The sequence below is a fragment of the Agelaius tricolor genome, unplaced genomic scaffold (genome assembly GCF_023055355.1).
Source record: "Agelaius tricolor isolate 1412-34295 unplaced genomic scaffold, bAgeTri1.0.p SCAF_20, whole genome shotgun sequence".
NCBI lineage: Eukaryota > Metazoa > Chordata > Aves > Passeriformes > Icteridae > Agelaius > Agelaius tricolor.
The window spans coordinates 1029528-1052411 of NW_027269280.1; the positions used below are offsets into that span (position 1 = coordinate 1029528).

General features: G+C 47.3%; 1 protein-coding gene across 2 annotated transcripts in view; it reads right to left on the bottom strand.

The window, feature by feature from the left end:
* Positions 1 to 369: 369 nt before the first annotated feature.
* The window catches only part of TMEM132C (transmembrane protein 132C), a 172961-nt gene continuing 150446 nt past the window's right edge, over positions 370 to 22884 (bottom strand). For both annotated transcript variants that reach the window (XM_071444942.1, XM_071444943.1), the window contains 5 exons: positions 21637 to 21780; positions 12401 to 12606; positions 11696 to 11969; positions 10875 to 11066; positions 370 to 3460 (listed from right to left, as the gene is read on the bottom strand). In XM_071444942.1, coding sequence (XP_071301043.1) covers positions 2267 to 3460; positions 10875 to 11066; positions 11696 to 11969; positions 12401 to 12606; positions 21637 to 21780 — 2010 coding nt within the window. In that variant the 3' untranslated portion in view covers positions 370 to 2266. The remainder of the gene's footprint in view (positions 3461 to 10874; positions 11067 to 11695; positions 11970 to 12400; positions 12607 to 21636; positions 21781 to 22884) is intronic.

A 22884-nucleotide genomic window follows, 5' to 3' on the forward strand; every position in this document is an offset into this window, starting at 1 on the left:
TGCTGCAGCTCCACGCTGTAAATGCCTTTTCCACCTCAGGGACACCTGCGTTTTCCTAGGAAGAGCCACGTAATTAATAAATAAATAAATTCATTCCAGGGGTTGCCCATGCCAGCAGCAGAGTCCTGGAGCTGCTGGTGCTGGTGGAGGCAGGCACTGAGGAAGATGGATTGTGGCACTGCCCTGCCCTGTGCCTGGCTGAGCTGCTCCTGCCATCCATCATCATCACCCGGCTCAGAGAGGAAGGCTCAGAGCAGGGAAAAGCTCCCACACGTCTCTGTCCTCCCTCCAGAAAGGGGCAGAAATCCAGGGCAGGGGATGCAGCACTGCACAGAAAGGACAGAGGAGCACCCCCTGAGCAAAGAGAGGTTAATTTGTCAAGCCGTGTAAAGCATTTTAATTACAATCCATATAACATGTATAAATAAATATTACATTCTTTCAGTCTACAATGCATACTAGGCATACCTTGTTAAAACGTCCATCTATGTTATTGGGTGGCAGGATTGACTTTGTCCAAGTGAAAAAAAAAAACAAACTACAGAGTTTAGTAATTAAAAAACCCAAACCAAGGAAATTGATGGCGAAGACAGGACGATGCAAGTGCTTCTGGCTAACATAATACTGCTTCCAAAGGCTGGCTCTGCCTCCTCCTTCCAGTGAGGAGAGGCTTGGGAGGACACCAGGTTCCTCTTTGAATGGATTCTGATCTGTGCCCTCCATGAATGTGAACTGGCACTGAGCCAGCGCAGTTCTGCCAGTTCACGCCACAAATTCAATCTCTATTTTGTATTTATTAAATCTCTATTTTGTATTTGCTTCTGATTTATTACTGCCTTGGTATTTGTTTGTTCAAAATTCAGATTTACAATCTGGTCGAAACTTTTCAGTCTTTGCTGGTCCAATGGCAAAAAAAAAAAATAAATCTATAAAACAGCTCCAGATATTTCTTGTTCTTGCTTCAGCAACATTTCCCTCCCTCCCTCCCAAGAGTGTGCCCAGAGGCCAGCTCTCCCAGAACAAGGGAATAAATGTTTGGGGCAATCAGGATCCTTCTGTCCATTGCTCTTCTTGCTTTCAGAGCTTGATGAGAGCTGGGGACACCAGAATAAACAGAAAATTGCAGCACAAAATTATGAATTCATGAACCTGGCAAAAAAACAACCCAAAACAACCCAACTCCAGGCTGTGCATATTTGGCCTGTGGTGGTCTCAGTTCCAGGAACATTTACAATGCACCAGAGGGGCAACTCCCTTTGCTTGGTACTTCTAAAAGCTACCAGAAAACAGCACCTCCTTCCCTTGGTGAAACACAGGAACTTTGGTTGTGGAAATTTAAAACGAGCAACTAAACAAACAACCCCAGCCTGAAAGGAAAATGAAAATTCTTCCAAACAGAACATCTTTCTAGCCAGGGTGAAATGGAGGCTCAGGCTTTCAGAAGAGACACCACGTGGAAATTATTAGTCAATACTTATCCCCTGAATTCTTTAAATGACAGGAGACTGCTTACAGCTACCTTAGAAACAGAATGTTCTTGTCCCACTGTGAACTTATTGAATTTTAAATTTTCCTGTTTTCAAGATATTTAAAAGAAAAAATACAAGAGGGAAAATGATTCTGTTTCAATTTACAAGACAAATGGAAAAGTAAAAATGCAAATACCAGGTAATTTCTTCCTCCTTCACATGTAATGCCAAAGACACATCTTCATTTCAAATGAAGGAATGAAAAGAAATGGCTTGAGTACCAATATAAAAATTCTCCTTGTGGGTCACATGTCCATAACTGTGATGTTTTATTGCAACCAGAACAAGTTATTGTTTGCCTCTTGCTTATTCTTTTCATGCTCTTATATTCTCTCATTTCTTTTTACAGATATTTTTGGTACTGTGAAATATTACTATCGTTATTATTTGTATGACCCATAAAATGAATTTTCACAACCTCATCTTGCCGAGTTCCTCAAATTGGTCATACCATTTCCTTGTTCCTTTCCTTTTGTATTCCACTTCCTAAATCCATGAGTAGCAGAATAACCACTGCGGGAAAAAAAAATAAACAAACAACAAAACCCCAACAAAACGAAGCGAAAAACAAAAACAAACCACGGACAGTTTGGCAAATTTCTTTCCCTGATTATAAAAACTGCCTCATTGTTTCTTCTCCTGGCGATCCCTTCCCCTCCCCTTCATCCCAATATATACTGTAGAACTGAAGGCATCAAGGTGTGGTCAAACCCAAAAAAAAACACCCCAGCAGGGAGCTACGCTTTGTCTTTGAACTTCCCCACGTAGTTTCTGATCTCTTTGGAGTCGCCCAGGTCCATGTCCTGGCACACCCACTTAATGTCATCGTCATTGCTGCCGAGGATGGAGTTGACGGTGGGGCAGCCGTCGTCGGGCGGGATGGTGGTGAACGTGGTGAACTTCACCCGCTTCCTCTTGGACGTGGGCGAGTGCAAAGGCTCCACCTTGTGCTCCTTGCCCAGCCTCCCCCCCGGGTCTGCAGCCCTGTGCAGCTGGCTCTGAGTGTTCTTCTGGGCGCTGCCGTTCAGCAGCTGGTTGCTCTCCTCGGCGCCCGAGCCCCGGTCGATGATGGTGGTGTGCTCGTCCTGCTGGGGCGACGCGTCCGCCGCGTTCTCCAGCAGCTCGGCCTCGTTGCCCAGCCACACCCAGTCGTGGGAGTGCGTCATGGTGCTCTGTCCTTCCACCAGCACCTGCTTGTGGCGGTACTTGAGTGCAAATGTTGCACAGTTGATGAGGAACACCAGGATGGCCAGGCAGAAGACGCCCAGCAGGGCGTACATGCCGATCTCCAGGTCGCTGAGCCCCCGGGGTGTCTGCACCAGGTCGTTGTCCTCCATGCCAGCACCTCCTTTGGGCAGGTCCACCTGGGCGGGGAAGTTGGTGAAGTCAATGGGGATGTTCTGCAGCTGGCTGTCGTCCGACAGCTTGCCGCCGTCCAGGCGGTTGTTTTTGATGACTTTGTTTTTGAGCACGGACTTGGCCGTGGTGCTGGCCTTCCTGAGGGGCCCCTCGGGGTCCCTGTCGGCCGAGGAGCCGCCGTGGTAGCGCCCGTCGTGCCCCGGCTCCGGGCCCTTGTGGCGCCGGTCGCTGGCGCGGTTCTCGATCTCGTCGGCGTCGTAGTCGCCGCCCGCCTCCGCGTCCGCGTCGTTCTGCCCGAACTTCACCCTGATGCTGCCGCTGCCCACGGCCAGCACGCTCTTCCTCTTGGACTTCTGGCACGCCTCAGAGATCATCATGTCCACCTTGACCAGCGCGCCCTGGCCCTCGCCCTCTGCCGCCACCACGGGCCACCTCAGGGCAGGGCTCTGGTGCACCGAGACCACGGCCTCGTCCAGAGACACCGCTGACAGCCAGAAGTCCTTGGGGTCGTAGATGTCCAGAGGAGTGACGGAGCTGTCACTGAACTGGATCCAGGTGCTCACCACGGCTTCCTGCAAGGACAGGGACATGGTTACACACAGCTTCTGACATGGTCACACACAGCCTCCTGAGGGACAGGGACATGGTCAAACACAGCTTCCTGCAGGGACAGGGACATGGTTACACACAGCTTCTGACATGGTCACACACAGCCTCCTGCAGGGACAGGGACATGGTCAAACACAGCTTCCTACAGGGACATGGTTACACACAGCTTCTGACATGGTCACACATAGCTTCCTGCAAGGACAGGGACATGGTTACACACAGCTTCCTACAGGGACATGGTTACACACAGCTTCCTGCAAGGACAGGGACATGGTCACACACAGCCTCCTGAGGGACAGGGACATGGTTAAACACAGGCCTCTGTCACAGACATATTTTATGAAAAAATCCTTTTGACGGGATTTTTTCTCCTGAGAAGCTGAGAGGCCTCAGAAACAAAATGCAAACAATAATTATCTGCTGCTGTGGAATGCAAAAGGTGCATCTTTGATTGGTCCATGTGAGTTGTTCCTACTTGATGACCAATCACAGGTCCAGCTGTGGTGGGACTCTGGTCAGTCACAAGATTTTATTATCATTCATTCCTTTCTTTGCTAGCCTTCTGAGGAAATCCTTCTATTCTTTTAGTATACTTTTAACATATCATTTTCTTTTAATATAATAGAATATATATAATAAAATAATAAATCAGCCTCCTGAAACATGGAGTCAAGATTCTCATCTCTCCCCTCATCCTGGGACCCCTGTGAACACCAGCACAAATCAGCCCAGTCTGCTGCAGCCCATCCATCTCCCAGCTGGAGGAACTGGGACTCTGCACTGTTTGAAAACAAACCAAGCCTCGACTGATGGGGCACAAAACTGGCCACATTCGTCACCAAAGGTTCCACTGTTACTCTCCCTGCAAATGTTTTGCACAAGGACGTAGAAAATAATTGATATGAGATGTCTTTATTACCCAAGTGCCCATTAGCAAGGTACAATTTTACAAGCTCTGTAAGGAAAGTCATTCCTGTGGTACAAAAGCCAAAAGAGGCAAATCACAGAAATTACCAGAGGCACTTGACAGAACACTTATTTCCCTCATGTAACACATGCACAGGTGCCATGAGGAGCTGTCAAATTAAGGCATAAGGATCTTAGCAGGAGTACGGAGCTACTGCAGGATCTTGGAAATGGCTGGAGCACAAGATTCATCTGAGAGAAAAAACCTCACAGAACAATTGCCATTTTGCTGGAGAAAGGTTTGTTTCAAGCAAAACACACTTTATCCTTGAGATAATTAAAAAGTCCACCAAATTTCTGTGTCAAGAAGAGGAGGACGGGGATTCTGGCATGATGTCTGCAATAAAAATACAAATGGCCTGGATTTAATTGGTCTGTCTTTGTGCTCTGCAGGTAGCACTGTCAGAAGTCATCATTAGAAGCAAACACAAAGCCAGAGGTCAGCTCTCTGCCCTGTGAAATCCCATCCAGATGACACAGATATTTACTTCCCATCTCAATAGCTTTCTTTGCAGGGCATTTCTTTAATTTTTCATTTGTTCTGTGCCTTGCCTGCGTAGCCAGCAGACGGCCAGGCAGATTGCCAGAGTGCAACTTCCCACAGAAGTGAAGTTCTCTCCTTCCCACACTTCAACCACAAATGGCTCTAATAACTTCACACTTGGGTACACCAGAACAACTGGGCTGGAAAACCAGCACTGGGGAAAAACATTGCCACCCTGTTAATGTCCACTCATAATACAAATCTACAACTTAATATGCTTTTCAATTGGCTGCAATTTGTTATGCTATGGTTATAAACAAAGAGAATTGCTACCCTTCCAGTTGAATTTAGAGCTTTTCAATGAGAACAGCAAGGGGCATTTAGCTGGGCAGAAGGTTGGGCCATACTGAATATTTGATTTCCAAAGCACTATCAGCAAGTACTTGAGGGACTGAAAGAAGAAAAATAAGTTGTGGCACAACAGGAAAGAAGGCAAAGTTCTTGGTGATTCAAATTTACTTCAAAGTGCTGAAACGGAGCCAGGGTAGCTCAGAAGCTGGGAAGGGTGAACTGCATAAGGAAATTAAAACATCTGATCCTTCATTAGAGAAACAACCCTGAAATGAGTGAACAAACACAAAGCTGCAGGGCACAGCTCGAATTTCCATCACAGAAATCTATAGCAGAGCAACCCCGGCCAGAGGAAAGCAAAGGGGTTTTTTAATGGATATGTGCAGAGAGAAAGGGATTCACCTCCTCAGGCAGTTCAGCATCCTGCTGCCTCCCCTCTCCCCAAAACAAAGGTCAGCCCCATGTGCCATGGGGAAGGCACACGGACTTTGCAGCAGCCCGTGCCAGGGAAAACAGCAGCATCACTTCCAGCACATCACCACTGCCTGCCTGTGTGCCCTCCTCTGGAGAGCAGGCTGAGAAAATAAATTCCTGCAGGATTTTGCTCAGGTGGGGCTGGGAATGATGGCAGCTGTGCCCCTGCCCAGCTGGGAACAGGCCCAGCTCCACAGCCCCACCACGGGACTCACCTCGCTGAACCCTCCGTGCATTCGGACAAAGTTGCCACCAACTTCAAAGCAACTTTTATTCTTTATGCCACTGCTCTACAAATCTGCATTCCTGGTTTTATGAAGCAGAGACAGAGAAAAATGGGATGGCAGTCAGCTGAAATTTGCAGGCACACTTTGTGATTTACTGTAGGTAACAGAGGCATGCACTGGCTTAGCCATTATTTTCCACCAGCATTGACATTTTTTATTTCCAGGAGAACGTTTCTTTATAGGAGGAACCAATTTTTTTCACAAAACAACATTGTCATGCCCATACTATGGACAACATTAATTAAAAGGGAAAGAAAACAAATGAGAGAAAGAGGGAGAGAGTTAAAAATCCTGCCAAAATATGTTGTATCAGACCAAATATTCTATTTGGCAAGAGATCATTTCCTCTCATTCACATCATTAAAGGAAAGCCAAAGGCAGGGCAAGGAAGTGAATTTCCCAAATGATTATAAATTCTGAGAAGCTAAAAAGAAAAGAAGAGAGAAAAAGGAAATGATTTAGTGCCATGTCCTTCAAGGAGCTGTTTCTGCAAATCCTGTGTACCACATCAATAAATCCCCTCCAAATCTCTGACAAGGTCCTCCAGTTACTCTCAGAAGATGAAGATGGATTGGAGCCTTCTCACCTGCCAAGCTGCTGCCCCTCGTCTCCTGCCCTCAACACTGAGGTGACAAATGCTTGTGCTCTTTAATTACCAAGCACAAACAAAGGGTGGGAGGGATTCTCTTGCTTTCCAGCCTTTATTTCCCTCACTTTTCCTCTCTGACACACACAGAGTGACCACAGGGACACACCAGTGCCAGTGCTCCCCCCAGAGCAGGAGGATCTCAGGGCTGACTGTGCTGTGGGGTCAGAGGATGCTCATCAGGCCATGCTAATGACAGCAAAATCCAGCCCAGAGATGATGAAACTGCTTCCCACAGCCACTGTTGATTACCACCAGGCTTTCCTTAAGCACATAAAACACTTCATCAAGACATCTTTTGTCCAGCCTTTCCCTTGTGCCTCTGCTGCTCTCTTCCCCCATCCCAGGTGTATTTTCAGCTCTTGATCTGTGGCAGTTCCACCACCATTCCTGGCCTTGAATTACACTGTGGCTTATCAGTGCAAAGATACCATTTGATAAAATCTTCTTGCATAAACTGGTTGCATTTTAGAGAATTCTGCTGCTTAGAAACACAGATCAGGATATTTGATTTTATTCCATGCTCAGAATAAAGTGGCCTTTTAATGGTCTCCATTCACTACAGCACAAATAAAAAGTATTTGTGAATAAGCCCTCAATTGCTGGGGTCAGCTGCAAGGGTCCTGGAGTGAGGCAGGACATCAGAGGGAAGAAATGGTTGGCTCTGCAGAAAACAAATACATCCCTCCCTCAATAAAGGCAAAGGAATATTGTTCTCAGCAGCTTCTGCTAGACCAGCTCTGATTGCTCTGTCTGGGGACTTCAGTGCTGGAATGGATTTCCCTGGCAATTTTATCACATGAAATATCAAAGTATTACATGTGCATTTATTTTTAAGCCTGTGTCTTGTGTAGTAAAAATTGGGCTTGATCGTAATGATGTGGAAATGAAAGCAGCCAAGACTCAGATCTTAATTCAAACCATGCCTGCCCCCACTGTGGGTTCCTCTCTCTCCTTTTTGTCCAATCTGCTCATGTGACATTCCTTTCCAGTGGGAATTTGCTCGAAGGGAAGAATTCAGATTCTTATCCAACAATGCATCCCTTCTCCCTTTCCCATGCTGCTGAATTCCTCTGTCATTCCTGTGAGCCACTCCATTGGTCTGTCAGCTTAAAGTAGATATAAACACAATTTGGGTGTAACTTCCACTGCCAGGATGGGGCAATGAGCCCACACCACAACAATACTGCTAGTATCTGTTATAAGATATAAATACAATTTGGGTGTAACTTCCACTGCCAGGATGGGGCAATGAGCCCACACCACAACAATACTGCTAGTATCTGTTATAAGATATAAACACAATTTGGGTGTAACTTCCACTGCCAGGATGGGGCAATGAACCCACACCACAACAATACTGCTAATATCTGTTATAAGATATAAATACAATTTGGGGAACACCAGACCTTGGCTCTGAGAAAGCACCAACACTGCTCTTTATCCCTGGGAAAGTGTCTGCAGCTCCCCAGCAGCACTGAGAGACACTTCAATGCACAGAACTGTTTATTAAAGGTCTTTTTCTTCTTTCTTCACTGACCCATTTCAGTTCATCAGCCCCCATGCAGTACCCTGCAGTGACAGAAAAGCTGGGTATGACTGTGAGTTCCCCTGCAGAGCCAGATGAGCTTTGAGAGTCCTTGAAGCTCACTTAGATCAGAAAACATTTAAACACTGTAGGTTTCCTTTTGTTTACATTTTGGAGAAGCCTTTAGGATGACAATGCTGATTTAACAACCATCAGCAAGCCAAATGGAGCAGCCTTCCTACCTGAGCAGATGGCCTCCAGAAATAGATTACTCACAGCTAGAGTTTCCGAATTTCCAGAAGACACTTCATCTTTGATATTCAGAAGTTGGTCAACCTGTGTCTATTTTTAGGCACCTAAATCACTGATCCACTTTTCAGTGCCAATGAGCTCCCTATTGATTAAAAAATAATACATGGGCTCAGCATCCCTCAAGGTCACCTTGTCACAGCAGGTAATTAGTTGCTCAGCTATAGATAAAGGTATCTAACTTAAAGCATCCAAGGTGAAAAAAAATTGGCTTATCCTCTTTAGAGTGCTTTGTATTTATGGAGAAACTGCCAACTTTTCAGGACTTGTGCTTTGGCTGCTTTGTGCTGTGTGTGCAGACAAGGTGTGGTCATTAGAACTGAGGTAATCCACTCCTTATGGTCACTGAAAGAAAGCCACAGCAAAAGTTCTGCATTTTGTTTTCCAGTTGCATCAGTAAGGTTGCATGAGTTATTTGGGCCTTTTTATAAATTTGCTTGAGAGGAAAAGACACACTTAAATAATGAAGTCCTCACAATGTTCAAGTACAGGCTTAGTCCTGGGCTGTCTCCTTGGAAAAAACCCTCTTTCAAAAGGGCTTGATTTTCAGAAAACACTCAGCATTTGCCTTCAGAATTCCAGCTCAGTCAGGATCTCAGCTGATGCACTCCAAATCATGAGTCACTTCTTGCAAAATTTAGCCACAAACATTCCCACATTTGCATTCATTTTTCTAAGGCAAAGTGACTTAAATGTTACATCCTTCATTCAAGCTGCAATGAAAGGAAAAGATGTCTGTGACTCTATAGGTCACTCCTACAGCATTTCCTTCCACTTATTTCCCAGTGTGAAATCTATTCCTGTCTTGCTTTTGGTGATGGAGATGCCCTGCTCAGAACCAGGGCCTGACTTGTGCATCAGAAATGAGCCACCCTCAGCAACCTGAGACAGTCCTGCAGAGCAGCAGCAGCTTAAACCACACATTTCACCAAAATTACTTCAGAACTCAGATGCTGGGAGAAATGATTTAAACCCAAACAATGTTCACATGTTTTGACTGTTCTGTATGACTTCCTAACGTGCCAGCTGCAGTGACATGCAGTGACATGTCACACCACATTGCCACGCCATAGACACAGGAGGTGGCACAGGGGGCACCCCTGGCATCATCTCCTTAACCTGATGCTGACAAATGTCTCTGCACACTCAGGACAGACCATCCATAAACCTGAGAGGCTGACAGTGGCACTGGGCAGCCTCTCCAGATCCACAGGCCCTTCTCTCTGCAATCAGAGCCTCAATTCTTCCAGGGCTGCTGCAGGACTGGTGCTGCTCTGTCCCACAGCACAGGACTGGGTCAGGAGGGCTCCAGTTTTTGTTTTCACAGTCTTTGTCTGAAGACAGTATGCCAGATATGGTTTCTAAGCCCTGAAGAAGGGTATAAATGGGTTAATTACATAAGATCCTTATGTTTACAGGATGCAACAAATGGAACAGATGGGCACTGTGTCCTTCTAGTTTGGACATTTCCCTGTCACTAAGTTATAAAACAAACTTGATTATTTTTATGTTCCAGAAAATTAGGTAGCAATAATCATGAAAATGGGCCATAAAAATTGACTTGAGATCTCTCCCTATCTATGTGAGAGGAAAAATGGAGTAGCTGTGGACAGATTTAATTGCATGGTCCCCAGTCCCAGCCCTCAAATCAACTGACCAAAGAAGCACGTTCCAGTGCTGGCCCTTGGGTTTATTCTGGGCCAAAGTGACTGTTGGCCTTGATCTGGTGGTGTTCTCCAGTCTTCTTGTCCACAGAGGTTGTGACCTGAGACAAGCTGTTTGAAAGACCCCCTTTGGAGAGATGGGAATTTGCTGGCCTAAATAAGATCAGCACATGAACTCGATGATGAATTCCCCAAAATCCACATGAAAAACAAAAGGAGAGATGAGCCTGGCAGTGTGTCATGGTTCCAGGAGGGAAAAGAAATGGATGTGGCCATCTTCTGCCTTTTACAGCTCTTGAAGATATTAAATTGTGACACACAGAGCTCTGTGCTCTCCAGAATGGGAAATCAAGCAGAGCAGGATCACTGTCCAAAGACTGCCTGTGCAGTGAAAACAACACAGGTTCATTAGGTACAGAAAGTATTGAAACTGTAAACAGCATAAACTTCAGTGCACTTAGAACTTTACTGCAGACTGAAGTCCCTATTGAAGGGAAGAAAAGGCAAGGCAGTGCCAGAGATCTGTAGGGAAAAGCCATTAACATGGACATGGATTACACCTGAAATCAAAATTCTACACTGGCCATGAATTCTCATCTGCACTTTACACTGATAAAGTCCTGCCCCATCCCAGAGGGCAAACCCAGTGAATTCAGAGGGCACTTTACCTGCTTGGGAGTGTGCAGCAGCTCCTGGGCAACGGCTGTGGCCACAATGGCCCTGCTGGTGGCTGCACTGGGCTGCAGGAAGAGAGAAAGCCCAGACACCAGCTGCACCCCAAGGTCTGTGATGGTCACTTTGTCATCCAGCACAGTCACTGTCTTCTCTGCCAGGATGGAGTCAGACAGAGGAGACAAAACCTTTGGAGAAACACAGAAGAATCAATTTAGGAAAAGGCTGATCAATTGATAAAACCTTTCTTAAGGTCATCGTCCCTTCTTGTCTCCAGAGCTTTAGCACAGAAATGAAGAGCACAGGAAAGGCAGTCTGATTTCATTAGCAGGGTCAGAAAACCTGACTGGACAGGTTATGGCTGAGAACCATCCAAGACTGGGAGCTGTCCTGTCCCAGTTGTGTTATTTGCATTATTTCACCACGAGAGCGGATTTAAAATTCTCTTCTGTTACTCTGTCTTCCCATGTGGATGAGCTCATTAAACCTCCCAACTGCTCCAAAGGGATGTTACCAGCCTAGAATTTGTCCTTCATTTCTTGGCCTGGAAATTCTGTTCCTCCAGCTTTTTTTGTTTCTGATGGAACATCAAGTCAGTGAAACATCCTTCCCTTAGCTGAAACTAAGGTCCCTGCTGCTCTCTTCAGGAACTACAGAGAAGCAGCTCATGCACATGCTGTCCTCCCCACCTTCCTCACACCCACACACATCAGCTCTGTCCCCCTTTGTGCACTGGTTTGGTCAGGATTCCCACGTGTAGCCCCAGAGATGTCTGAGCTGGGGCATGGCAGGAGGGGCACACAGCCCAGGGCTGTACCTGCATGGTGGTCATCCCCACTTCCCGGCCGACCAGGATCCTGCCCTCCTGCAGCCTGGCAATGTGCGGGTCCTCCAGCTTCATGAAGTCCCTGACCAGGTCAGTGATGTCAAAGTGCCAGTCTGAGCCCAGCAGGTAGCTCAGCTGTCCCCAGGGCCCCGAGTCCTCGGCCACAAACTGGGTGAGCACCCTGACCATGGCGTGCTGGTACTGCAGGGTGCAGCCCCTGCCCCTGCGCTCGTCCTCGTCCTCGTCATCGCTGTCCCGCGTGGGCCTGGGGGCAGGAGAGAGCACAGCATGGAGAAACGGCCTCAAAACGGTCTCAAAACATCACTGAAAATTAACACTGGAGTGCTAGTGGAGAGTGCCCCTCAAACACAGCCTGGATTTCTGGATTTCTGCACTATGGATGTCCACCTCTCGTGATGAAGGACCACACAACAGCCCTGTGCCACCTTTTCACCCGTGCTGCCACCTCCCAACACCACCTCTGCCAGGGCACCTTACCAGAGTCCCCCACTGTGTTTTGCTGCCCAAGACACACACATGCACAGAAGCAGGAGTCCCACAGCTTTACCAGCTTTATTGTATCTGCAGATGCCCAGTGCAAAGCTGTACCAGTACTGCTGCTCCTCAGGGGAAGAGGCAGCATTTTGGGAGCATTCCTTTTACAAAGCACCCAAAAATGCAGCGACTCCAACGCACCTTTTGTTGGAAACCACAGGGACTCGCCAGCCTTTGATCTGGCTGAGCTCAGTGTCGGAAATGTCGATCTGGAGGGGCAGGCGTGGCACCCACACCGTCATCTGCAGGGGGGCACTCAGGTACTGGTAGGTGAAGTTCACCAGAGCGTTCACCTTGCCTTTCATCTCCTTGCCGTTGACAAAAACGTAGTCACACCTGTCAGAAACCTGAGAGGGGGAGGAGAAAAAGTCATCACTGTGGCAGAAGGTGGAGAAAAGGTGATCACTGTGGCAAAATGAGCTGCAAGTGTCACCCGGGCGGCTCAACCCCGAACAAACAGCAGAGGCTCCCCTCTCTTCATGCATGTTCATGATGGCCTGGTACAGTGGGAGCAGCTGAACACAAACCCCTCCCTGGCTCAGGACACAACGTGCTGGAGATGCCTAAGGGCTGCATGCTGTTTATGAAGCCTGCAGCTGATTTTCTGCAGTGCAGCGAGCTCCAAACTGATGGCAGGGCTGGGGAATCCTTAATGAGCAAAGCTTTTCCCAGCTTGGTCAAGAGGAACCCAGCAAAGCCAGACTGGGCTCCACAGGGGCAAGCAGCCAGTCAAAGCTCTGCCCTGAACATGACCTCCACCAGGGGTGATGCTGCTTTCAGCACTGGCTCTGCAGTAGATTTCACCCACTGAAGAGTAACAGAAGTCATTTCCTCTGCAATAAACATTATCTGTTTGTAAATGTTTACATTTTGATTAAAGCTGTAAAGTATTTCTAAACACTACAGTAGATTTATCATTAATATGTAAATGCTGTCCTGGAATATAAGCAAGCATTATCATAGCCATGTAAGAGTTATATCAGTAATCACTTCTTTAATCAGTGTTGTAATTTACAGACCATTGAGTTTTCTCATTTATTATGTTACTGAGTACTAGTGATAAAATCACTCCTGGATATATAAATCATTAAGAGAGATGCAGATAGTATGAAGTGACTCCATGTGATAAAGTCATTGTCATTTCTATTCCTAAAGGTGTCATAAATGTCTGGGGAAATCCAGTGGCACATTAATCATACATTAAGTGGTGAGCAGTGGGAGCTGTTACATTACTAAATGAGCTGGTATGTCTGCAGAAATTAACAGCAAAGCCAGCAGATCCCAGCTCCTGCTCTTGCTCCCATCCTGTCAGAATTCTATTTCATCACCCCTAATGAGCGCTGGTAATGGTGGAAATGCATCTCCCACCTGAGCATGTATTTATGTTATCATCTGCTCCCTTCCACCCATTCCCAACCCCATTTTATTCAAATGAGGATTATCAGCTGGCAGCGCTGGTGTCCCCACACTAACCCAGCAGATGGATGTCCTCTGTGGCCACAGATGCAGGAGCTGAACTGCTCCCACTCTCACACACCACATTTGTATCCTCTCCTGGGTTTAGGCACTGCTCATATTCTGGTAAAATATTTGATGATGAGATTGCAAAAAGAAACTTCAGAGAAGACAACACAAACATTTCTGTGCCTGGCTGCCTCAGAGGGTCATGCTCCAAGAGCTCTGTTGACTGAAGCACTATCACTGCTGCAATCCCTGAGCCATCCCTCCCTTCAGGCTCCTCCCTCAGACCACCTGAGGCCGGTTTAAAACCCTGAAGGGGACAGAAGCACCTTCATTTCAGCACCATGAATGCCATGGCCTATTTTGCCATCCATCAGCTTGAATGGCAATACAGGAACAGGTTTAGTTCACACCAGGCTGTTTCAGAACGTCTGTTTGGTCCAATCTAAAAGAACTAAGGAGGAAATAACATCCCAGACAACTCAGACAACTTGGATCTGCAGTTATTCAGGGCAGGCTTGGCTACACTGCTTGGATCTGTTCTCCTGGATGGAAACACAGGGCTGGTGAGGACAGCCAAAGGCAATGGCACAGGGAGCCATGGAGGAAGGATAGAAAGCAGATTTTTTTTAAAAAATTGTGTCACATTAGAACTCAATTTATTTTTTAATTAAAAAGATACATTTGTTGAAGAGTTTTTGATAGACAGAAGTGCTTTTCTGTTTTCCTCCAGGCTTTTGCCAGCATTCTGGAAGGACAGGGAGCAGTGCAGGGACAACCTCTGAGCTCTGGGTCCTGCCCACTCCAGGCCAAGAAAGTTTCTAACAGTGGCTGGAGACTCTGTGAGCACTGATGTGTCTCTCATCTCCTGTAGTATTTATGCTTTTACTATGAAAACATCCTCCCTCTGAAAGTGCTTTTTATCTCTGCCATCAGAAGAAGTGAGCAATGATGAAGGGAAAGCCTGCTCAGCCACCACCTTTAAGTGATTGGGTTTTTTCTTTCCTGCTTAGCAGATCAGCAAGAAGTTTTGCATTTTAAAGAGTTCTCTGATGCTATTTCAGCAGTTTCTTTCATTATTAAGCTGCATTCAGCTACTTTTCCCTTTTTTCTATTTTCCTAACTTCTTTCTCCAGATTAAAACTGAAATAAAGAAGCAGACAGCAAAGCCAGGGCTAAGCACAATTCCCTGGAGGCTTCCTCTTTGTCTTTTTCCTGGCATTGTATTTTTGTGCCCCCTTGTAACAAAGGCCATTGCCTTTCCAGATGACTTGGACAGATTCTCTCTGCAACAAATCACATTTTATTGAGCTGCCAGAGAAAACTGCTGCCTGGAGATGAAGAGAGTCCCTCCTGGGTGGTACCTGTGGCACTCTGATCCGGGGAGGGAACGTCCCTCACCCCTGGCAAGCACAGATGGGCTGCAGTGAATGGAAAGGACGTTTCTGGAACTGTTACCAGGCCAGTGCAGAACCCCTGGGTCTCCCTGCACTTCCCCATTTCAGATTGAGCTTTGATCCCACCCTGACTCTGTACTGCAGACTGCAAGGAGGGAGCAGGAGCTGCTGGAGGTCACCACAAAGGATGTGACAAGGACAAACAGCCAGCCAGGGGCTGCTGGCACCTCTGGAGAACACTGGGTTTGCCAGGTTAAATCCCACTACAGACTCCTGAGAAATCTCCCTTCAGTTACAGGCAGTTTTAGAAAGACAAATGTCAAACACAAGCTAAGGCTGCCTTTCAAGGGATGGAGAACTCAAGGCACTGGTTTGTGCCTGTGGCACACAGGAGTGGAAAGAATGGCAACTGTAAAACCTAAAAATAAATGAGTGGTTGCCTCTGTGAGTCTGCTCTAGTCCAAGCTGGTTTATTCTCCCAGTGCTTTTCCCCTCTGGAGATACCAGCCCAGTTCAGAAGGACAGAAAGAGAAGTTTTCAGTGCAGTCAATCCTGTCAGGTTTATGGAGACTGATAAACTGGGAGGCATCAGTCCATTTTCCAGGTATCTGTGTGGTTTTAGGACTGAGCAGAAATGGGGAGATGAGGTTACAGTGGATGTCCTGCTTGTATTCATCAGGTTCAGAATCTTGCATTTTTGTCTGTAAACCCATTTACCCATTTCTGTTATACCAACGTAAATGTTGCTAACATATTCAAAGGTTACATAAATGTTTAAATATTTATGACAGCACTTCTGTGAGCAGAGAGCTTTTTCCAGTGCCTCTTAAAGGAATCTCAATTTCAGTGAAAAAAAAAAAAATAAATTACAGGATAATCAGCAAAGAATAGTGGTGTTCAGCACTTTTCATCCCTGTGTTCAGCTCAGTGCCATCACTCTGGCACACCAGGAAGGCACCTGGAGCTCATCAGGTCAGGCTCTGGGAGCAGCCACTCATTGCACTAAGGAGCACCAGAATCACTGATTCACCACAGACCAACACATCATTTACAGGAAATATTAGGCTGTGATAATTCCACACACTCTTTTGGATATTCATGTCCTTGCTATAGAATTTCTCCCAAGATTTCTTTTTAACAAGGTGTTCTGTAGAAAGGGAATTATCCTCTATTAAATTCTCCAGGTTTTGAAAGAGACACTCTGTGTGGCTGTCCAGCCTTGATCCCAATTAAGCACCATGGTCTCACACAAAGGAAATCCTCTGCTACAGGAACATTTGGCTTCCTAAGAAGGATTTCAATGCCTGGCTGCATAATCCTGAATAATCAGTAACCTAGTGGAAAACTGAAGCTGTCTCAAGGCCCTCAACACTCATTTTTTCAAATTAGACTGTTTAAGTCTGCTAAAAGTTAAAGCATCAGACCTGAGCTCTTCCATGCTATTATTTACAGCTTTGTGGCAACGTCAGAGCAGCCTTGAGAATGGAAACCTCCATCCCAGGAGCTGCTCAGGGGCTCAGGAGGGGCAGCCAGAGCTGCTCCAGCAGCACAGAGGCAAACACAGCCCTGCAGGCTGGCAAACCTGAGCACTGCAAAGGCTTGGTTTGCTCACATCCGTGCAGGAACAACCCCAAGAGCCCTTTCCACCAGTGATCCCCCCCAAAATGACTCAGTCTGGTGGGATAGCTGAGGAACATTCCCACTGTGGCACAGGGAGCAGGGCAGCACTGCCTGCACGAGCTGGTTTCAGCTGCACCCCTCAGAATGAGCAGCCTGCAGCTCTCAGAGGCACCCAGGGCTGGGTGCTGGTGGGGCTGGGTGCTGCTGAGAGCTCCACACCACAGACTGGAGCCAGTCCTCAGGACAGGCAACACAGGCCCATCAGTAACACAGACCAGTAACACAGATCAGTAACACAGAGGATCATGGAGTGAATCTGGTCCTCAGGACAGATAACACAGATCCATCAGATTAGTAACACAGACCAGTAACACAGACCCATCAGTAACACAGACCCATCAGTAACACAGATCCATCCAGAGTGGATCCAGTCCTCAGGACAGATAACACAGATCCATCAGATTAGTAACACAGACCAGTAACACAGACCCATCAGTAACACAGACACATCAGTAACACAGGTCCATCAGTAACACAGATCAGTAACACAGATCAGTAACACAGACCCATCAGTAACACAGATCCATCCAGAGTGGATCCAGTCCTCAGGACAGATAACACAGACCCATCAGTAACACAGATCAGTAACACAGACCCATCAGTAACACAGACCCATGCCAGAGTGGATCCAGTCCTCAGGACAGATAACACAGATCCATCAGTAACACAGATCAGTAACACAGATCTATCAGTAACACAAACCCATCCCAGAGTGGATCCAGTCCTCAGGCAAGGCTCCCAGCAATGCCAGCCCAGCACAGCTGGGAGCCCCAGCCCTGCAGAGCAGAGCTGGGTAACACCAGGGCCATGCTCTGGGTGCAATCTGGGCTCTCTCTGCTGAGCAGGGGCTGCACTTTCAGTATCAGCAGCCAGATTAGCAAAACTAAGCAGAAAGCCCCCAAAGCAAGAGAGCTTTTCTTAGGGCAAAGGCTGCACATTATCTAATCTCATTACAGAGATTTCAGAGGCAGCCTTGCAGAGCAGCAGCAGTACATTTAACTAACTGAATATCATTCACCACGACAGAACTGAGAGAGTGAAAGGGGCACAGAATGCCAGCTGGGACTGGAGGGCATCTATTTGCTCCCAAATGACCAGCTTCTGAGGCTGGGCTGTGCTGTGCTGAGCCACAGGAGCTCTCTGCAGCTCGCATTATCACAGAACCCAAAATCTGCCGTGCTCTGTGCACTCTCCAGGCAAGCAATTTCTGGAAATGGGGACAAACAGAGAGCTTGGCTCCTGCTCACTGGGGATGTGGCAGCCCATATTTGCAGCATGGCCGCAGATTTCCTGCTTGGCAAGGCAAGATCCCAGGGTGGAATCGCTTTTAATTCCATCTCACACTTTGGGCAGTGGTTGTGCATTTCCATCACAGTGTTTGTAACTCCTTAACTTAGTGTGTATGTACAATGCACAGATTCACAGTGAGTAAACTACAACCAGGGGCAGAAAAGCAAAGCAGAATCAAACCATCCTCTCTTCTGACTGCATTCATCAGGTCTGGAGCAAACTGACCATGCTCCCATCACACCCGGCACAAGACTGGTGCTGCTTCTCCCATTTCTTTTCCCAGGGTGATGGCACAGGGGAGGAAAGTCTGCAAGGATACAGTTTAGAAGCTTCTTCAGCTGCCCTTGAAACTTCTGCCTGTGATGTGATGGCAAGGTATTGACAACTTCCATTGTGAATGTATCCCAGTCCATGCCCATTGTGAGTTGCAGTTTCCACAGAGGCTGGTGCTGCCATTCCTGACAGAACAGCTCCTGTGGAAGCTCCAGCCACTGCTGCCCTGGTTGTCTGCTGGCATCTGACACAAGGCTGTGGTAAAGCTTCATTTCTGTAAAGCTCCTCTCAAGTTCTGCTGCTCTGCTGAATATATTGATCCCAGAAATGACAGCACTATGGGAAGTAGGGAGGAGGGCAAGGAGGTGGAGTTTCCATTTGTTATCCTGTTCAGAATATAACATAGCACATTTGCCAGAAGAAAAACCTTCAAAGTCACAGAGTTCAGAGCAGCAAAACAATGGCATTTCCATGCTGTGACTTTCTCCCCTGCTTTTAAGGTATTCAGTTTGACACAAGTGACTCTGTGTTCACACAGCATCAGAAGGGATGAAGGAGCCAGCAGAGAGCCAGGGAGCTGCCTTGGACACACAGAGATGGAGGAGCTGCCTTGGACTGACAGAGATGGAGCTGCTGCCTTGGACTCACAGAGATGGAGCTGCCTTGGACTCCCAGAGATGGAGGAGCTGCCTTGGACTCCCAGAGATGGAGGAGCTGCCTCTGGACTCACAGAGATGGAGCTGAGGCCTTGGACTCACAGAGATGGAGCTGAGGCCTTGGACTCCCAGAGATGGAGGAGCTGCCTTGGACACACAGAGATGGAGGAGCTGAGGCCTTGGACTCCCAGAGATGGAGGAGCTGCCTCTGCACTCACAGAGATGGAGGAGCTGCCTTGCACTCCCAGAGATGGAGGAGCTGCCTTGCACTCCCAGAGATGGAGGAGCTGCCTCTGCACTCACAGAGATGGAGGAGCTGCCTTGGACTCCCAGAGATGGAGGAGCTGCCTCTGCACTCACAGAGATGGAGGAGCTGCCTTGCACTCCCAGAGATGGAGGAGCTGCCTTGCACTCCCAGAGATGGAGGAGCTGCCTTGCACTCACAGAGATGGAGCTGCTGCCTCTGCACTCACAGAGATGGAGGAGCTGCCTCTGCACTCCCAGAGATGGAGGAGCTGCCTTGCACTCCCAGAGATGGAGGAGCTCCCTCTGCACTCACAGAGATGGAGCTGCTGCCTTGCACTCCCAGAGATGGAGGAGCTGCCTTGCACTCCCAGAGATGGAGGAGCTGCCTTGGACTCCCAGAGATGGAGCTGAGGCCTTGCACTCCCAGAGATGGAGCTGCTGCCTCTGCACTCACAGAGATGCAGCTGCTGCTGTCCCAGGGCTTTCAGGTTATTTTGGGAGTGTCAGTGGGAACTGCACTGGCAGCTCCTCAGCTACTGAACACAAACCTCAAACCTTCAGGGTAGGGAATTGTTGTGTTCCTCACAGCAGCACCACACCTGTTCTGCAGGAGCCTGAACAGGGCCTGCTCCTGAGCAAAGAGCACAGAACAGCAGCAAAAGCAGCAAAACCCACCTGAGCTGCAGCAGATGGCAAGGAGCCCCTGCATGCAACTGCAATTGCCATTAATGCATCCAGACAGATGGATCCTATTGGTAAATTCCAGCTTGGCAAAATAAAATTTGGCTTTTGCTTCCTTTTTAGTGCCATAATAAATTTTGTGTTCACTTTTAAAAGGTTGGACCACTGTGTGAAGGTCTAGAGCACTCAAAGGCATTTAAAGTTCATGAAATCAGCTGTAAATTTGGAAATAAAGACTGGGAACTGTGAGACAATAAAAGAAGTAAAAGGAGTAGCAGTCAGCACATTCAAACTGTGCCCTGAACTGCCCTGGGACCATGAGGATCACTGGGAAACTCCTACCTGCTATTTGCAGAGAGATCTTAAACTCAAATTTCCACAGGGTTCTGTTACTGAGAACAATGTAATTCAGCCCAACTGAAGTAAAAATTAATATAAATAAGCTTTGAGCTGATGGCCAATTGCTGGGCAGGAGCATTACCTATAAGCTCTTTACATGAACCATACAAAGGACATTTATTTGCTAACTAAATATTACAGGCCAAGTGCAGACAGGCACTGAGCATCTTCAGCTTCTGGTCTCACTGTCAGGTTTGGCTGAACCCAAATTACCAGAAATTCCACACAATTCAAAGCACACAAAAATATCTGCCTGAACCTCAAATGATAATATGAGAAATATTGAATAGCTCTCAATAGCTCTCACCAATAACTCCTTTTTCTTTTCCTGAGTTTGTGCTTTAAGGTAACCTACAGGCTTTACATGAGCTGTACACTCATGCACACAGCCCTGGCACCATGGGCTCTGCCCAAAAGACAAAATTTATGAAGACTGGGTTTTATTTTTCAGCAGAAAGGTTACTCCCAACAAGGTCTCTACACCAGGTTTTCACAGAGGAAGATATTTCTAAAGAATTGAACATAAAAGCTTGATGGAGAATTTCAAAATGAATTAAGGATGAAAGGCCTCTGTGCTCATTTGAAGCTTTCTGAGTGCTTTTTAAAATCTGAACCAATTGAAGATGTCAATTTGCCTTGAACCCCAAACCACTTCCCTACGTAAAGAAAGAAATTTTGTGGAAACAAGAACATTCTAGATGAAAAAAAAAATGAAAAAGCCTTTTTTCCTCTATGATGAGATGAGCAAACCTTTTTGTTCCAAGCACTTAATTGAGCTGTGTTTTTCAGCCAGCTGTATGTTTTACAGCAGTGAGCACTTGTGCCACAGCCACATCCCTCCAGAGGTTCTGCATATACTCCAAACACACAGGAGACACCTTCTCCCACCATCTGAGCAATTTCCAACCAGCCCTGAAGAGAGAGAAATTACACCTGAAAATGTCCCTGGCTGGTACCAATAAATGCTGTGTTAACCTCCAGTCATTTGTTCCACTTCAGCTTCAGAGTGCCCCAGGCAGGGGAGGCTCCTGAAGCCACTCAAAGTGTTCTGATGGTGCACACATCATTGGAAGGAACCCTTTTAGGGCATGTAAATTATTTCTGCAGGAAATAGGAGAAGAGCACAGCAAGGCCCCAGGTGCTAATCAAAGGACAGGGTCCTTCAGGAAAACAAATTCTTCCCAAACAAGTGGCTGGAGAACTGCAGCAGCCCAGGCTGTGGTTATTCCCAGGCTGTTTTCCTTTTTCCTGTGAAATGGGAAAGCCCAGGAGTCACTGGGTGGCAGGAACTTACTTTGATGACGTCCTCCCCCGAGGATTTGCACTCCACAGACTCGGAGATGTCTGTCACAGCACTGTTCTCCTCGATGGACACCACCTTGATGGGCACTGCCACCGTCCTGCCCGTCAGGATGGCCGTGTTCAGGATCTCTGTGTCCTGCACCAAACAAAGCACAGCACAGCCCACATCAGCTCTGGGTGGCCAAAGTGTCCCAGCTCACCCCCAGAGAGGGGCAGCCTGGTGAAAGGAATGGAACCCCAGCACAGCCCACATCAGCTCTGGGTGGTCAAAGTGTCCCAGCTCACCCCCAGAGAGGGGCAGCCTGGTGAAAGGCAATGGAACCCCAGCACTGCCCACATCAGCTCTGCATGGCCAAAGTGTCCCAGCTCACCCCCAGAGAGGGGCAGCCTGGTGAAAGGCAATGGAACCCCAGCACTGCTCACATCAGCTCTGGGTGCCTGAGGTGTCTCAGTTCACCCCCAGAGAAGTGCAGCCTGGTAAAAGGCAGTGAAATCCCAGCCCTGGTTAATCTGCTGGATAAACACTCAGTGCTGCACTCTGTTCAACAGCACCTTTCTCTAAACTCAGGTCAGGCACAGCCCACAGGTATCTTCTGCTTTTCAGACATGAGGGGTTATTCCCAACATTGACCTTCCAACATGTGATTTCAGAGTTTTTACTAACGTAGACTTGACTGGCAATCACTTCTCAATCCTGACTTGACCGGCAATCACTTCTCAATCCTGCTCTTCATTTATCACTTTCCAATACAAAGGCTTTTACTTCATGAGTGATACCAGCTGCAGGAGAAAGAGGGAGATGCTGTCCAGGAGTGGCACCAAAAGGGGACAGCCTGCTTCCTTCGGGTAAGGATAAAAGAGCCTCCAAAGCAGAAATGAATCCAAGCCCATTGCGGAGACGGGGCCTCTCCGTGAACTTTGTGTCTGGAACTGTTTCAAGATTATTTAATTTCCTCTGATATGGCCAATGAAGCAATGTAAGGAATCCAGAAGGAGTCAGTGATGCTGTTAACTGCAGGGGAAATAACAAGGAAATTTGAAGTCTGAGCTGGGGCTGTGCCATATAAAAGCCTTTCAATGCACCACCGGCCAGGCTAACACTTGGAACTCCTGAACTATGTCAGCATCAATGTATTCCCAAGATTCCCATGCAGGAAAAACTTCAAAGTTTTCTCCAACTGTTCAGCTTTCAATATAAAGTGAATAAAATATTCAGCAAATTCCTCAGCACTGAAGTCAT